General features: G+C 46.6%; 1 protein-coding gene across 1 annotated transcript in view; it reads left to right on the top strand.

The window, feature by feature from the left end:
- The first annotated feature begins 2,759 nt into the window (after window positions 1-2,759).
- ints8 (integrator complex subunit 8) overlaps window positions 2,760-18,647 on the top strand; it is a 108,145-nt gene continuing 92,257 nt past the window's right edge. The window contains exons 1-2 of the mRNA XM_073024602.1: window positions 2,760-3,021; window positions 16,603-16,739. Of these exons, the coding sequence (XP_072880703.1) occupies window positions 16,610-16,739 (130 nt within the window). The 5' untranslated portion in view covers window positions 2,760-3,021; window positions 16,603-16,609. The remainder of the gene's footprint in view (window positions 3,022-16,602; window positions 16,740-18,647) is intronic.

The raw sequence follows: 18,647 nt of genomic DNA, 5'->3' as shown, positions 1-18,647 counted from the left end.
GAGGACAGCACTGAGCGAACACTGGAGGACAGCACTGAGCGAACACTGGAGGACATCACTGAGTTAACACCGGAGGACAGCACTGAGTTAACACTGGAGGACAGCACTGAGCGAACACCGGAGGACAGCATTGAGTGAACACTGGAGGACAGCACCGAGTGAACACTGGAGGGCAGCACTGAGTGAACACTGGAGGACAGCACTGAGTGAACACTGGAGGACAGCACTGAGTGAACACTGGAAGCAGCACCGAGTGAACACTGGAAGCAGCACCGAGTGAACACTGGAGGGCAGCACCGAGTGAACACTGGAGGACAGCACTGAGTGAACACCGGAGAGCAGCACTGAGTGAACACTGGAGGACAGCACTGAGCGAACACTGGAGGACAGCATTGAGTTAACACCGGAGGACAGCATTGAGTGAACACTGGAGGACAGCACTGAGTGTACACTGGAGGGCAGCACTGAGTGAACACTGGAGGGCAGCATTGAGTGAACACTGGAGGACAGCACTGAGCGAACACTGGAGGACAGCACTGAGCGAACACTGGAGGACATCACTGAGTTAACACCGGAGGACAGCACTGAGTTAACATCGGAGGACAGCACTGAGTTAACACTGGAGGACAGCATTGAGTGAACACTGGAGGACAGCACTGAGTGAACACTGGAGGACAGCACTGAGTGAACACTGGAGGGCAGCACTGAGTGAACACTGGAGGACAGCACTGAGCGAACACTGGAGGACAGCACTGAGCGAACACTGGAGGACAGCACCGAGTGAACACTGGAGGGCAGCACCGAGTGAACACTGGAGGGCAGCACCGAGTGAACACTGGAGGGCAGCACTGAGTGAACACTGGAGGACAGCACTGAGTGAACACTGGAGGACAGCACTGAGTTAACACTGGAGGGCAGCACCGAGTGAACACTGGAGGGCAGCACTGAGTGAACACTGGAGGGCAGCACTGAGCGAACACTGGAGGACAGCACCGAGTGAACACTGGAGGGCAGCACCGAGTGAACACTGGAGGGCAGCACTGAGTGAACACTGGAGGGCAGCACCGAGTGAACACTGGAGGGCAGCACTGAGTGAACACTGGAGGGCAGCACTGAGCGAACACTGGAGGACAGCACCGAGTGAACACTGGAGGGCAGCACCGAGTGAACACTGGAGGGCAGCACTGAGTGAACACCGGAGGGCAGCACCGAGTGAACACTGGAGGGCAGCACTGAGTGAACACCGGAGGGCAGCACCGAGTGAACACTGGAGGACAGCACTGAGTGAACACCGGAGGACAGCACTGAGTTAACATCGGAGGACTGCACTGTTAACACTGGAGGGCAGCACCGAGTGAACACTGGAGGGCAGCACTGAGCGAACACCGGAGGACAGCACCGAGTGAACACTGGAGGGCAGCACCGAGTGAACACTGGAGGGCAGCACCGAGTGAACACTGGAGGACAGCAATGAGTGAACACCGGAGGGCAGCACTGAGTGAACACCGGAGGACAGCACTGAGTTAACACTGGAGGACAGCACTGAGTGAACACCGGAGGACAGCACTGAGTTAACACTGGAGGACAGCACTGAGTGAACACCGGAGGACAGCACTGAGCGAACACTGGAAGCAGCACTGAGCAAACACTGGAGGGCAGCATTGAGTGAACACCGGAGAGCAGCACCAACAGGAGAAGCTGGCTCCCAACCCAGCACACATTCCAGCATGTCTACAGCAGCCTCAGCACTGCCTTCCCTGTTTCCAAGGAATACCACTTTCCTAAGGCAATCGGATAATTCATTGAGATTTTTCAGAAACAAAACTTTGTCCTGTTTTTGAAGTAATTTGTAATCAATGCGACAGTTATGTAGTCACAAATATTCAAACAAAAGTGGTAATATTAAGTGGTAAATATAATTGTAACTCTTTACCCCTACATAATAAAATTTTCATATTTCTTGTCATTCTTAATTTAATTGTCCTTAATAAAAGGTCGGTTAATTTCCACATGGTGTTCTTGCCATACATCATACTTCACATTAATTAATGCAACATTGCAGACATAAAACCTAGACCATTAAAGCACAGTACAGGCCCTTCAGCCCACAATATTGAGCTGACCATTTAACCTATTCTAAGATCAAGACTTTCTCTGCCACATATCCCTCCATTTTTCTACATTCCATGTCCTTATCTAAGAGTCTCTAATGTATCTGACACTGTCACCCACCCTGGCAGTGTGTTGTACGCATCCAGCACTCTCTGTGTAAAACAAACCACCTCCAACAGCCCGCTATACTTTCTTCCAATCAACATGTCCTCAAGTCAACCTTGGGACTATTAAAAGATTTGCGCTCTCTCGACCTAATCGCAAGAGATTCTGCAGATGCTGGAAATCCAGATTAACACACACAAAATGCTGGAGGAACTCAGCAGGTCGGGCAGCATCCATGGAGAAGAGTAAACAGTCGACGTGTCAGACCAAGATTGTTCATCAGGACTGGAATCAGAAGGAACTCGTTCAGAAACGTTGACTGTACTCTTTTCCATAGATGCTGCCTGACCTGCTGAGTTCCTCCAGCATTTTGTGTATGTTTCCCAGTGCAGCAAGAGAGACCCGGGATCATTGGACCACACAAGGATAGTACAGCGGCGAGGATCAGTGTAAATCCCGGACCCAGTGGTGATGCAGAACGAGGGTCGGTGCAACAGCTGGAACCGCTGTCTTGGCCGGGGCTGGGGACCAGTTCGACACAAAACCCGGAACGGGGGACCAGTTCGACACAAAACCCGGAACGGGGGGCCGGTTGAACAGAAAACCCGGACGGACGGGTGAGCGTACATCCGCCCGCTGCCGGAAGTAACCGAGCGGTCCCGGCGACAGGGACAAACATGGCGGTGGTGTGCGCAGCTGGCCGCCTAATCCGACATTAAAGCGTGTTGTTGGATCCTCGATCGGGGCAGCGCCTTCAGGAGAGAGTTGTGGAGAAGCGCCGGCTCGGGGGTTCCTGGACACCAGGTAGGCGATAGGGATAGACCGGCACTGACGGTCTGGAGCCCAGTTCTCTCTAATAGTCATTCAAAGTAAATGTACATGTATGTCACCACGTACAACCCTGAGACTCGTTTGCCTGCTAGCAGACTCGGCAAATCCATGGGATAGTAACTATTAACAGGATCAGTGAAAGATCAGTGCAGAAGACATCAAACTGTGCAAATGCAAATATAAGTAAATAACGAGAACATGATAGAGTCCTTAAAGTGAGTCGATTGGTTGCGGGAATCATTTTAATGCTGGGGTGAGTTATTATCCCCTCTGGTTTAAGAGCCTGTTGGTTGAGGGGTAATAACTTTTCCTGAACCTAGTGGTGTGAATCCTGAGGCTCCTGTACCTTCTTCCTGATGGCAGCCGTGAGAAGAGAGCGTGACCTGGGTGGTGGGATCCCTGATGATGGACGCTGCTTTCCTGCCACAGTGTTTCACGTAGATGTGCTCAGTGGTGGAGAGGGCTTTACCCGTCATGTACTGGGCCATATCCAATAATTTTAATAGGATTTTCCATTCAAGGAATTTGGCATTTCCATACCAGGCTGTGATGCAGCCAGCCAATATACTCTCTGCTACATATAGAAGTTTGTCAAAGTCTTAGATGTCATGCTGATCCTAAGGAAGTAGAGGTGCTGCTTTTTTTTTTGCATGAACCCAGGCAGGTCCTCTGAAATAGTGACACCAAGAATGTAAAGTTACTGATTCTCTCTACCTCTGATCCTCCGATGACAGGTGGAGGGGTAGGTTGTGCTGAGGAAGCAATGCAATTGCAGCAGGACTTAGACAAATTGGAAGAATGGGTAAAAAAGTGGCAGATGGAATACAATGTTGGGAAGTGTATGATAATCGATTTTGATAAAAGAAACAATAGTGCAGACTATTATCTAAATGGGGAGAAGGTTCAAACATCAGAGGTGCAGGTCCTCATGCTAGACTCCCAGCCTATTAACAGGTTAAGTCTGAAGGCAAATGCATTGTTGGCATTTATTTCAAGGGGAATAGAATATAAAAGCAAGAACATAATGCCAAGCCGTTATGAGACACTAATCAGGCTGCACTTTTTAAAAATTCATTTGTGGGATGTAGGTGCTGCCAGCTAAGCCGGCATTTATTGCCCATCCCTAGTTGCCCGGAGAAGGTGGTGATGAGCTGCCTTCTTGAACTGCTGCAGTCCCTGAGGTGTAGGTACACCCACAGTGCTGTTAGGGAAGGAATTCCATGATTTTGACCCAGCAACAATGAAGGAATGGCGATATGTTTCCAAGTGAGGCTGGTGAGTGACTTGGAGGGGGATTTCCAAGTGGTGAGGTCATCGTCCTTCTAGATGGTAGTAATTGTGGGTCTGGAAGGTGCAGCCTTAGGAACTTTGTTGTCTTGTTGCAGTACAGTTGGCCCTCCTTATCCGCGAATCCCACATGCGCGAATTCAACCAATCGCGAAAACCCGGATGTGCTCTTCCAGCTCTTGTTGTTCGAGCATATACAGACTTTTTTTCTTGTCATTATTCCCTAAACAATGCAGTATAACAACTATTTTACATAACATTTACATTGTATTAGGTATTATAAGTAATCTAGAGATGATTTAAAGTATAGGGGAGGATGTGCGTAGGTTACTGTAGATCGGGATCGAAAAAAATCGGAAGTTCTCTTACTCAGTAAGTCAGAACAGGTACATCCGGTATTATTTAGCATCAGTTAGTCAACGTTTGTCTTAGTATATAGTATATATTTTAGCTTTCTATGCATATAAAACACTTAAGAATGTATGTTTCAGTGCCAGGCTCGGGAACTTCTTCCCGAGTTCGATCCAGTGACAGATCGCTACCAAGTGTGCTCTCCACTGTGCCGGGTTGATGTGAGGATCAAAAACCCAAAACCCAATAATTAAACCACTGTGTTGCTGAGTAATAATTGTAGCTTTCATTGTGGCACAGCCTTTCTCACTTTATCCTTTAAAACTGTTCCGATTGTTGACCGACTGTAGCCTAATGCTTTTCCAATGACCGAGGGCATTTCACCTCTTCCTGATTGGTTTATTATTTCCACTTTATTTTCAATCGCGATCGTGATTATTTTTGTGAACAGAAACACTGCAGGTTCAGATCTCTGCCGCTGGGTCCTGATGTCCACCGCACTGAGACAGGTTAAATAAGGTCTGGGGTTCCTCTGGGTCCTAAGATCCACCGCATTGAGACAGGTTGAGTAAGGGACTTGAGCATCCACGAGGGGTCCCAGAACCAATCCCTTGCGGATAAGGAGGGCCGACTGTACATCTTGTAGTTAGTACACACTGCTGCAATTGTTCTTCAATGGTGGAGGGATTCAATCTTGTGGAAGGGGTACCAATCAAGTGGGCTGCCTTGTACTGGATGGTGTCAAGCTACTTGAGTGTTGATGGAGCTGCACTCATCCGGGCGAGTAGCGAGTATTCTGTCCTGACCCGAGTCTTGTAGATGATGGACAGGCTTTGGGGAGTCAGGAGGTGAGTTACACGCCACAGGATTCCTAGCCTTTGACCTACTCAGGTAGCCACGGTGCTTATGTGGCTAGTTTCAGTTTCCTGTCAATGGTAACCCCCAGGATGTTGATAGTAGGGGATTCAGTGATAGTGAATGTCAAGAGACGATGGTTAGAGCCTGTCTTGTTGGAGATGGTCACTGCGTTGGAGTATTGTCAATGCAATGTATTGAGTATTGTGAATTGTCAGTATTGGAGTATTTAGGCCCTGTATCTCAGAAAGGATGTGTTGTCATTGGAGAGAGTCCAGAGGAGGTTCACGAGGATTATACCGGGAATGAAAGGGTTAACATATGAGGACCGTTTGGCAGATTTGGGCCAGTACTCACTGGAATTTAGAAGAATGCATGGGAATCTCATTGAAAGCTACCGAATGTTGAAAGCACTAGATAGGGTGGATGTAGAGATGATGTTTCCTTTGCTGGGGGTATCCAGAACTAGAGGGCACAGCCTCAAAATTGATTGTGGACCCTTTAGAACAGTGGTAAGGAGGAATTTTTTTAGCCAGAGAGTAGTGAATCTGTGGAATGCTCTGCTACAGACTGCGGTGGAGGCCAAGCCTGTGAGTATATTTCAGGTGGATGCTGATAGTTTCCTGATTGGTTGGGGCATCGAAGGATATGGTGAGAATGCATATGTTTGGGGTTAAGTGGGATCCGGGATCAGCCGTGATGGAATGGTGGAGCAGACTCGATGGGCTGAGTGGCCTAATTCTGCTTGTGTCTTATTGTCTTACGGCTCATGGACCTCTGGTTTCCCTCTCCCTCCTGTATGCTGGTTCATCACCACCTTTGATTCAGTAGCAGCAGTGGTGTCATAAGGCATTGGAGCTGTACTTAGCCACACAGTCGTAAATATGAAGAGTAGAGCAGGGGGCTAAGCACACAGCCTTGTGGTGCACTTGTGCTGATGGAGATTGTGGAAGAGATGTTGTTGCTAATCTGAACTGACTGGGGTCTGCAAGTGAGGAAACTGAGGATCAATTGCATAAGTAGGTATTGAGGCCAAAGTCTTGAAGCTTGTGGATTAGTTTTGAGGGGGTGATGGTGTAAGTGCCAAGCTGTGGTCGATAAAGAGCATCCTGATATAAACATCGTTGCTGTGTAGGTGTTCGAGGGTTGAGTGAGGAGCCAGTGAGATGGCATCTGCTATGGACCTGTTGCTCCATATTGTCATCGTTCTGGTATCGTTTCTCAGCTTTTCTTCATACATACGATGTCATTCAAAGTGATTTACCATGGGATAAAGTGCAAACAGGAAAATAAAAGACAATGATGTTCGGTAAAAGCAAGATTAAATAAATAGGTTTTGAGCTGCTGTTTAAAAAAAATCGGCTGAGTCTGCATCCCTTAGAATTTTAGGTATTGAGTTCCATAATTCAGGAGCGTAGTTCAAAAAAGCTGACCTGCCAAATAACTTTTGAGGGAGATTGGTTAATTTTAAGCTTCTGGAGGAAGAAGACCTGAGATTTTGAGCAGGGTTTTAAACCAAAAATGATTGTGGGATTATTCTGGTCTGAGATCATTAAGAGCTTTTAAAAGTAAACAGACTTTAAAATCCTGTGCCAGATTATTTCAGTAGCTTTTACCTTTGTACAAGGAAGGCACATTCGTGACTATATTAGGTGTTTGAGGAGATTTGGTACATCACCAAAGACTACAAGTTTCTACAGATGTACCACAAAGAACATTCTAACTGGTTGCATCACTGTCTGGTATGGAGGGGCCACTACACAGGATCAGAAAAAGCTGCAAAACGTTGTAAATTCAGCCATTTCCATCACGGGCACTAGCCTCCCCAGCATCAAGGACATCTTCAAAAGGTGATGCCTCCAAAAGACAGCATCTGTCATTAGGAATCCCTCATCCCCATGACATGCCCTCTTTTCATTACTACCCTGAAGCTGGAGATACAGGAGCCTGAAGAAACACACTCAACGATTCAGGAACAGCTTCTTCCCCTCCACAGTAAGATTTCTGAATGAACAATGAACCCATGAACACTACTTCACTATTTTTAGATTTTTTTTACACTACCTATTCAAAGTATATTTTTAAATATGTATATATTTTATTGTAATTCATATTTTTATGTATTGCAGTGCACTTCTGCCACAAAACAGATTTCACAACATATGCTAGTGATAATAAACCTACTTCTGACTCTGAACTCCTTGCAGACAGCTCTAGAATTGAAACATAGAAACATAGAAAACCTACAGCACAATATAGGCCCTTCGGCCCACAAAGCTGTCGAACATGTACTTATCTTAGAAATTACCTAGGGTTACCCATAGCCCTCTACTTTGCTGAGCTCCAGGTACCTGTCCAGGAGTCTCTTAAAAGACCCTATCGTATCTGTCTCCACCACCGTTTCTGGCAGCCCATTCCACGCACTCACCACTCTCCGCGTAAAAAACTCACCCCGATATCTCCTCTGTACCTACTCCCAAGCACCTTAAAACTGTGCCCTCTCATGCTAGCCATTTCAGCCCTGGGGAAAAGCCTCTGACTATCCACACGATCACTGCCTCTCATCATCTTGTACACCTCTATCAGGTCACCTCTCATCCTTGATCACTCCAAGGAAAAAAGGCCGAGTTCACTCAACCTATTCTCTTAAGGCATGCTCCCCAATCCAAGCAACATTCTTGTAAATCGCCTCTGCACCCTTTCTATGGTTTCCACATCCTTCCTGTAGTGAGGCGACCAGAACTGAGCACAGTACTCAAAGTGGGGTCTGACCAGGGTCCTATATAGCTGCAACATTACCTGTCGGCTCCTAAACTCAATCCCATGATTGATGAAGGCCAATACATCGTACGCCGCCTTAACCACAGAATCAACCTGCGCAGCAGCTTTGAGTGTCCTATGGACTCGGACCCCAAGATCCCTCTGATCCTCCACACTGCCAAGAGTCTTATTATTAATACTATTTTCTGCCATCATATTTGACCTACCAAAATGAACCACCTCACACTTATCTGGGTTGAACTCCATCTGCCACTTCTCAGCCCAGTTTTGCATCCTATTAATGCCCCACTGTAACCTCTGACAGCCCTCCACACTATCCACAACACCTCCAACCTTTGTGTCATCAGCAAATTTACTAACCCACCCCTCCACCTCCTCATCCAGGTCATTTATAAAAATCACAAAGAGAAGGGGTCCCAGAACAGATCCCTGAGGCACACCACTGGTGACTGACCTCCATGCAGAATATAACCCATCTACAACCACTCTTTGCCTTCTGTGGGCAAGCCAGTTCTGGATTCACAGAGCAATGTCCCCTTGGATCCCATGCCTTCTTACTTTCTCAATAAGCCTTGCATGGGGTACCTTATCAAACGCCTTGCTGAAATCCATAAACACTACATCTGCAGCTCTTCCATCATCAATGTGTTTAGTCATATCCTCAAAAAATTAAATCAGGCTCATAAGGCACGGACTAGAAGGGCCACCCTGTACACATCAGACTTCCAATATAACTCGGAGTCCTGCCATGTGCAGAAGTTCGCTGATGACACGGGTCAATTATGGAAAACTCTGAACATCCTCTACATAGCACCATCCAGAGACAGAGAAGCAGTTTCAGCGACAGGTTACTATCGATGCAATGCTCCTCAGACAGGATGAAGAGGTCAATACTCCCCAATGCCATTAGGCTTTACAATTCAACCGCCAGGACTTAAGAACTTTTTAAAAGCTATTATTAATGCTTTTTGAGATAGTGATTTAGATGCATATCATATTTTTTACTGAGTTAAGTATTGTATGTAATTAGTTTTGATACAACAAGTGTATGGGACATTGGAAAAAAAAAGTTGAATTTCCCCATGGGGATGAATAAAGTATCTATCTATCTATCTATCTATCTATCTATCTAAAATGGCCTGTTTCCGTGCTGTAATTGTTATATGGTTATAAGGCACGACCTGCCTTTCACAAAGCCATGCTGACTATTCCTAATCATATTTTGCCTCTCCAAATGTTCACAAATCCTGCCTCTCAGGATCTTCTCCATCAGCTTAACAACCACTGAAGTAAGACACACTGGTCTATTTTTTCCTGGACTATCTCTAACTCACTTTCTTGAATTAAGGAACAACATTCGCAACCCTCCAATCCTCCAGAACCTCTCCCGTCCCCATTGATAATGCAAAGATCATCGCCAGAGGCTCAGCAATCTTCTCCCTCGCCTCCCACAGTAGCCTGGGGTGCAGCTCATCCGGTCCCGACGACTTATCCAACTTGATGCTTTCCAAGAGCTCCAGCACATCCTCTTCCTCGATATCTACATGCTCAAGCTTTTCAGTCCGCTGCAAGTTATCCCTATAATCACCAGGATCCTTTTCTGTAGTGAATACTGAAGGAATGTGTTCATTAAGTACCTCTGCTATCTCCCCCGGTTCCATACACACTTTTCCACTGTCATACTTGATTGGTCCTATTCTCTCACGTCTTATCCTCTTGCTCTTCACATCCTTGTAGAATGCCTTGGGGTTTTTCTTAATCCTGTCCGCCAAGGCATTCTCATGGCCCCTTCTTGCTAGCCTTATAATCTTCCAGATCTCTTATCATTATCTAGTTTTTTTGAACCTTTCGTAAGCTCTTCATTTCTTCTTGACTAGATTTACAACAGGCTTTGTACACCCCGGTTCCTGTACCCTACCATCCTTTCCCAGTCTCATTGGAACGTACCTATGCAGAACTGCACACAAATATCCCCTCAACATTTGCCACATTTCTTCCATACATTTTCCTGAGAACATCTGTTCCCAATTTATGCTTCCAAGTTCTTGCCTCAAATTTCTCCAATTAAACGCTCTCCTAACTTGTCTGTTCCTATCCCTTTCCAATGCTATGGTAAAGGAGATAGAATTGTGATCACTATCTCCAAAATGTTCTCCCACTGAGAGATCTGACACCTGACCAGGTACATTTCCCAATACCAGATCAAGTACAGCCTCTACTCTTGTAGGCTTATCTACATATTGTGTCAAGAAACCTTCTTGAACACACCTAACAAACTCCACCCCATCTAAACCTCTTGCTTTAGGGAAATGCCAGTCGATATTTGGGAAGTTAAACTCGCCCACCACGACAACTCTGTTATTATTACACCTTTCCACAATCTGTCTCCCTATCTGCTCCTCAATGTCCCTGTTACTATTGGGTGGTTTATAAAAACCACCCAGTGGAGTTATTGACCCCTTCCTGCTTCTAACTTCCACCCACAGAGACTCTGTAGACAATCCGTCCATGTCTTCCTCCTTTTCTTCAGCCGGGACACTATCTCCAATCAACAGTGCCACGTCCCCACCTCTTTTGCTTCCCTCCCTGTCCTTTCTGAAACATCTAAAGTCTGGCACTTGAAGTAACCATTCCTGTCCCTGAGCCATCCAAGTCTCTGTAATGGCCACCACATCATAGTTCCAAGTACTGATCCACGCTCTTAGCTCATCCGCTTTGTTCATAATACTTCTTGCATTAAAATAGACATGTCTCAAACCATCGGTCTGAGTGCATCCCTTCTCTATCACCTGCCTATCCTCCCTCTTGCACTGTCTACAAGCTTTCTCTATTTGTGAGCCAACTGACTCTTCTTCCGTCTCCTTAGTTTTGTTCCCACCCCCCAGCAATCATAGCTTAAACTCTCCCCAATAGCCTTACCAAACCTCCCTGCCAGGATATTTGCCCCCCCCCCCCCCCCCCCAGGATTCAAGTGCAACCCGTCCTTTTTGTGCAGGTCACTCCTGCCCCAAAAGAAGCTCCAATGATCCAGAAATCTGAATCCATGCCCCCTGCTCCAATCCCTCAGCCAAGCATTTAACCTCCACGTCATTCTATTCCTACACTCACTGTCACGTGGCACAGACAGTAATCCCGAGATGACTACCTTTGTGGTCCTGCTTCTCAACTTCCTTCCTAACTCCCTGTAGACTGCTTTCAGGACCTCCTCCCTCCTATGTCGTTGGTACCAGTATGTACCACAACCTCTGGCTGTTCTCCCTCCCACTGCAGGATACCACGGATGCGATCAGAAACATCCTGGACCCTGGCACCTAGGAGACAAACTACCATCCGTGCTTCTTCCTTGCATCCATAGAATCGCCTGTCTGACCCCCTAACTATAGAGTCCTCTATCACTTATGCCATCCTCTTCCTTTCCCTACTTTTCTGAGGCACAGGCCAGAGTCTGCCAGAGGCCTGGCCACTGTTGCTTCCCCCAGGTAGGCCGTCCCCCCCAACAGTACTCAAACAGGAGTACTTATTGACAAGGGGTACAGCCAGAGGCAAGCTCTCTAGCCTCTGACTCCTGCCCTTCCCTCTCCTGACTGTTACCCACTTATCTGTCTCCCCAGGCCCCATTGTGACTACCTGCCTATAGATCCTCTCTATCACCTCCTCACTCTCCCTGACCAGACGAAGGTCATCAAGCTGCATCTCCAGTTCCCTAACGTGGTCCCTAAGGAGCTGCAGCTCGACGCACCGGCACAGATGTGGCCATCTGGGAGGCTGGGAGTCTCCCGGACTTCCCACATCTGACACACCGAACACAGAACACCGGCCTCATTCTTCCTGTCTGTATTCTACACAGGCAACCTACTTGGCCTCGACCCGTTACCACTGTATCCCTATTGAGCCAAAGCCTTCCTACTCTCTCTCCCTCTAATCTGTCACCTGCTCTATAAGGTGTCTCCTTTTAAACTCTTCTCGCTGTTCTCACTGGCTGACGTCCACACGCTTGAGCAGTTGTGCCCCGATCAAACCGCTGAAGAAATAAGACCATAGGACCATAAGATTAGGAGCAGATTTAGGCCATTCAGCCCATTGAGTCTGCTCCGCCATTTCATCATGGCTGATTTATTATCTCTCTTAGTCCCAATCTCCTGCCTCCCCCACCCCCAACCCCATAATCACTTCATGCCCTGACCAATCAAGAATCTATCAAAATCTGTCTTAAGTATACATAAAGACTTGGCCTTCACAGCTGATTGTGGCAATGAATTCCACGGATTCACCACTCTCTGGCTAAAGAAACTCCTCCTCATCTCCCTTCTAAAAGAACGTCCCTCTATTCTGAGGCTGTGTCCTCTGGTCTTAGACTCTCCCACCATAGGAAATATCTTGTCCACATCCACTCTATCTAGGCTTTTCACCATTTGATAGGCTTCAATGAGGTGACCCCCTCATTCTTCTGAATTCTAGAGAATACAGGCCCAGAGCCATCAACCGCTCTTCATATGACAAGCCATTCAATCCTAGCATCATTTTCGTGAACCTCTTTTGAACCCTGTCCAGTTTCAGCACATCCTTTCTGAAACAAGGGGCCTAAAACTGCTCACAATACTCCCAAGTGAGGCCTCACCAGTGCTTTATAAAGTCTCAGCATTACATCCTTGCTTTTATATTCTAGTCCTCTTGAAATGAATGCTAATATTGCATTTGCCTTCCTCACCACAGACTCAACCTGTAAATTAACCTTTAGGGAATTCTGCACAGGGACTCCCAAATCCCTTTGGCTATATTTAAGAGGAAGTTAGATATGGCCCTTGTGGCTAAAGGGATCAGGGGGTATGGAGAGAAAGCAGGTACAGGGTTCTGAGTTGGATGATCAGCCATGATCATACTGAATGGCGGTGCAGGCTCAAAGGGCCAAATGGCCTACTCCTGCACCTATTTTCTATGTTTCTAACTGCTATTGTCTTCCACAGTGAAGACTAATGCAAAATACTCATTCAGTTCATCCTCCATTTCCTTGTCCTTCATGGCTACCTCTCCAGCATTGTTTTCCAGCAGTCTGATAATCCACTCTCGCATCTCTTTTACACTTTATGTTACTGAAGAAACTTTTGGTATCCTCTGTGATACTATTGGCTAGCTTTCTTTCGTATTCTATCTTTACTTTAATGACTTTTTAGTTGTCTTCTGCTGGTATTTAAAAGCTTCCCAATCTGCTAACATCTCACTTACTTTGGTCTGTTATATGTCATCTCTTTGCTCTGACTTCCCTTGTTATCCGCGGTTGTGTCATCTTGCCTTTAGAATATTATAGCTGGCGCTATAACAGTGTTAAGCTAACCTCGACACCACCTTGCTGCCCCAATATTTTCACTGAATTAAATGCACTTTCAATAATTATTTTCCTCATAAATTCACTTTCCATTTTACCTGTAATTCATAGAGGTATTTTTAATAGCTGTCTAGTTTGTGGTGGGGTAGTTTAGGACCAGAGGGTACAGCGTCAGAATAGAAAAACCTCCCTTTAGAACAGAGACGAGGAGGGATTTCTTTAGCCAGAGGGTGGTGAATCTGTGGAATTCGTGGCCAAAGACAACTGTGGAGGCCAAGTCATTGGGTATATTTAAAGCAGAAGTTGGTAGGTTCTTGATTAGTCAGGGTATCAAAAGTTATGGGAGAGGTAAGAGAATGAGGTTGAGAGGGATAATAAATCAGCCATGATGGAATGCTGGAGCAGACTCATTGGGCCAAGTTGCCTAATTCTGCTCCTATGTCTTTTGGTCCAAGGTGGTTGAATGAAATGGTCATACCGAAAGCTTCCCTAACAATTTTGACACTTGACTCCTCAGCTCCACAAGGCCCATATTAATTTGTCCTTATCATTCGTTGTGACCACAAGCAGACTTGTCACATGTCTAATCAACCATGTGAACCTACACGCCATTCATAGGTGACTCCAAGCCTGTGAACTCTGTGTAGCTGATTATCTTCTCCAATAGTTTGGCTGAGTATATACATGTTACCTACCACTTAGCCCCTGCCTAGTTGTTTGGGTGATGCTGTGTGCAAGCATGGACGATTCATTCTCTGAGGAGTTGCTGGTAGACTGTGATGGAAGGAAGTAGAATTGGGTAGCTCTGAGACACAGGCTAATGTCTTCCTGGGGCTGGGGTGATCAACCTCCAACAGTTACTGGACTGGGAGGCTATCTACAAGAAGGGTCAAAGCAGTCTCTATTTCCTGAGGAGACTGAGGTCCTTTAACATCTGCCGGACGATGCTGAGGATATTCTAGGAGTCTGTGGTGGCCAGTGCTATCATGTTTGCTGTTGTGTGCTGGGGCAGCAGGCTGAGGATAGCAGACACCAACAGAATCAACAAACTCATTCGTAAGGCTGGTGATGTTGTGGGGGTGGAACTGGACTCTCTGACGGTGGTGTCTGAAAAGAAGATGCTGTCCAAGTTGCATGCTATCTTGGACAATGACTCCCATCCACTCCATAATGTACTGGTTAGGCACAGGAGTACATTCAGCCAGAGACTCATTCCACCGAGATGTAACACTGAGTATCATAGGAAGTCATTCCTGCCTGTGGCCATCAAACTTTACAACTCCTCCCTCGGAGTGTCAGACACCCTGAGCCAATAGGCTGGTCCTGGACTTATTTTTCCACTTGTCATGATTAACTTATTATTATTTAATTATTTATGGTTTTATATTGCTATATTTCTTCACTATTCTTGGTGGTGCGGCTGTAACGAAACCCAGTTTCCCTTGGGATCAATAAAGTATGTCTGTCTGTTACAGCCATCTTCCCTTGTGTGAAACACAGGTCTGGACACCCATTGGCCAGTGTGCATAATGCTACACTCAATAACTGGTGTCCGTGATTCAAATTCATTTACCTCTACAGCGATACATCGAGACGAGCATCAGCCAGCACAACTTAAGGATATGCTGGGGCAGCCCATAGGTGTCAAAGATCAGAGTTGAAAGTAAATTTATTATCGAAGTATGTATCTGTCATTATACACAATCCTGAGATTCATTGTCTTGTGGGCATTCATAGTAAATAGAACACAATAGAATCAATGAAAAACCTCACACAACATAAACAGACAAACAATCAACGTATAAAAGATGACAAACTGTGGAAATACACTACTGTGCAAAAGTCTTGGGCATTCTAGCTATATATATGGAAATATATACACACATACACCTAAGACTTTTGCATGGGACCTGTACTTGTCAACATGCAGCGGCGGGTGAGTTTGTATATCTGACGGGAGCAAAGGGTGTTGTGAATGCTGAGGCTGGAGTGCTGTGGGAGGGGTGTGGGACAGGGGGCAGAGAATGAGTGGCCAGTGCGGGGAGGGTGGTGCGGGTGCAGACAAACCCAGCCCTGAGACACCAGGCAAGCTCATTTGATTCTTAACAATTGGTTTGTTGATCATTACAGAATGTCTCTCTGGTGCTTCCCGCTCCCTTCCCCTTTTCCCAGCCACAATTCCCCTCTCCCTGCCCCTTTCCCACTCAGTTCACTATAGAGACCCATATCATCACTCACCTGAAGAAAGCTCTTTACTCTGAGTGGAGTCATCGGGACACCATCACGACGTGTAGGCTCTATTTTTAGCAGGCTCTGTTTTTACGAAGCCGAGTTGCTAGCTCGACGCTCAATTCAGCACGGATGGAAAGTGTAGAGGGGAGCCGGCTGGATTCGAACTCAGGAGCCTTCACTCCAAAGTCCAGCGCTGATGCCACTATGCCATCAGCCGGCCATATTTCTCACACATGTCATGAAATTAGTCTTTTTTTGTGGCAGTACAGTGCAATACGTACATAAAATTACTACAGTACTGTGTAAAGTCTTAGGCACATATACTTATCTAGGATGCCTAAGACTTTTGCATAGTACTGAACAAAAAGAAAAAAATTAAAAATAAATAAGCAATAAATATTGAGAACTCATTCTAGCGCCAACATAGTAGGCTAATATTTGACTGAACAACACAGAACACAAGAAGAAACAAAACAACATCAAAATAAGCCGGCTTCCTCCGTCGCTCCCACCCACCTACCAACGCACGCGGTCACGAGGGGAAAGTGCAAGTTCCTCACAGTGTGTGGTAGGAATGGAATCCTGATCTTCCACTAACACTAACAACAAGGCTACTGTGCCACTCCACCTAATATAGAGATTTTTTGTAATTGACTTTTTTGTGAGTAGGAAGGGGGAGAAGGGACATAAATTTTCTGTTAGTTTAATATCCTTTGTGTTTTCAGGAGCAGAATGAGTGCGGAAGCAGCTGATCGGGAGGCAGTAACCTCCAGTCGACCCTGCACTCCACCTCAGACCATCTGGTTTGAGTTTTTATTGGACGAAGGATTGCTGGAAAAACACCTACAAAAATCTTACCCAGGTACGTTGGTTGTGTAGAAGTTAGCACAACACTGTCACAGCTTGGGGAGTCAGTTCAGAGTTCAGTTTCACCGTCTTTTGTAAGGAGTCTGTATGTCCTCCCCGTGGAATGCCTGGGTTTTCTCGGGGTGTTTGGGTTTCCACCCACAGTCCAAAGACGTACCACTGAGCAGGTTAATAGGTCATTGTAAATTGTCCTAAAGTGAGGCTTGGGTTAAATGAGCCTATTCCATACTGAGTCTCTAAATAAAAATTTTAAAATAATCCTGCCTCAGGAAGGCAATACAAAACTACAACTACTGGTCCAAGTGCTCCAGTGAGCTCTGTTATATCGTCGTAGTACAGTTTGAGGTCATTATGCCTCATGTAGGTCTCATCTGCCCATTCCCCTGTAGCTGACTTTGCACGTCCCTATCTCACCAGGATATGAGGTTGCCCCTGTCTCACCAGGATATGAGGTTGCCCCTGTCTCACCAGGATATGAGGTTGCCCCTGTCTCACCAGGATATGAGGTTGCCCCTGTCTCACCAGGATATGAGGTTGCCCCTACCTCACCAGGATATGAGGTTGCCCCTATCTCATCAGGATATGAGGTTGCCCCTATCTCACCAGGATATGAGGTTGCCCCTATCTCACCAGGATATGAGGTTGCCCCTATCTCACCAGGATATGAGGTTGCCCCTATCTCACCAGGATATGAGGTTGTCCCTATCTCACCAGGATATGAGGTTGCCCCTATCTCACCAGGATATGAGGTTGCCCCTATCTCACCAGGATATGAGGTTGCCCCTATCTCACCAGGATATGAGGTTGCCCCTATCTCACCAGGATATGAGGTTGCCCCTATCTCACCAGGATATGAGGTTGTCCCTATCTCACCAGGATATGAGGTTGTCCCTATCTCACCAGGATATGAGGTTGTCCCTATCTCACCAGGATATGAGGTTGTCCCTATCTCACCAGGATATGAGGTTGTCCCTATCTCACCAGGATATGAGGTTGTCCCTATCTCACCAGGATATGAGGTTGTCCCTATCTCACCAGGATATGAGGTTGCCCCTATCTCACCAGGATATGAGGTTGCCCCTATCTCACCAGGATATGAGGTTGCCCCTATCTCACCAGGATATGAGGTTGCCCCTATCTCACCAGGATATGAGGTTGCCCCTATCTCACCAGGATATGAGGTTGTCCCTATCTCACCAGGATATGAGGTTGCCCCTATCTCACCAGGATATGAGGTTGCCCCTATCTCACCAGGATATGAGGTTGCCCCTATCTCACCAGGATATGAGGTTGCCCCTATCTCACCAGGATATGTGGTTGCCCCTATCTCATCAGGATATGAGGTTGCCCCTATCTCACCAGGATATGTGGTTGCCCCTATCTCACCAGGATATGTGGTTGCCCCTATCTCATCAGGATATGAGGTTGCCCCTATCTCACCAGGATATGAGGTTGTCCCTATCTCATCAGGATATGAGGTTGTCCCTATCTCACCAGGATATGAGGTTGCCCCTATCCTCACCTGGTTTAACCCACCTGTCTGGGATGCAGTGCTGTCACATGCAAACAACTACTTGAAGCCACAGGTGAGAGCTGAGTGTCCGGTGGGGATCGATGCTCCAACGCTCCATGGAGGGTGAAGGATATGACAAGGCACCGGAGCAATCCCCTCCTCTGATGATCAATCTAACATCCAAAGTTTACGAGGAGTGGATTTCACTCGGGCCCACTGACTGAGTCGAAGAAGGCAGCAGCAGATCTCGGCAGCGAAATTGAGCTCTGAACAGGACCAGCTGGTGTTTGGGATGGATTAGCGAGAGCAAATTAAAGGAAGGCAGGGGCAAGTGCAGTGGCCGTTGTAGGAGTGGACATGGTCTGAGTGGTGATCTTGAGGCTTTAGCTC

Source organism: Hemitrygon akajei, chromosome 1 (assembly GCF_048418815.1).
Source record: "Hemitrygon akajei chromosome 1, sHemAka1.3, whole genome shotgun sequence".
Classification (NCBI taxonomy): Eukaryota; Metazoa; Chordata; class Chondrichthyes; order Myliobatiformes; family Dasyatidae; genus Hemitrygon; species Hemitrygon akajei.
Note: the sequence above shows the minus strand (reverse complement) of the source record. Positions and strands in the feature narration are given on the sequence as shown.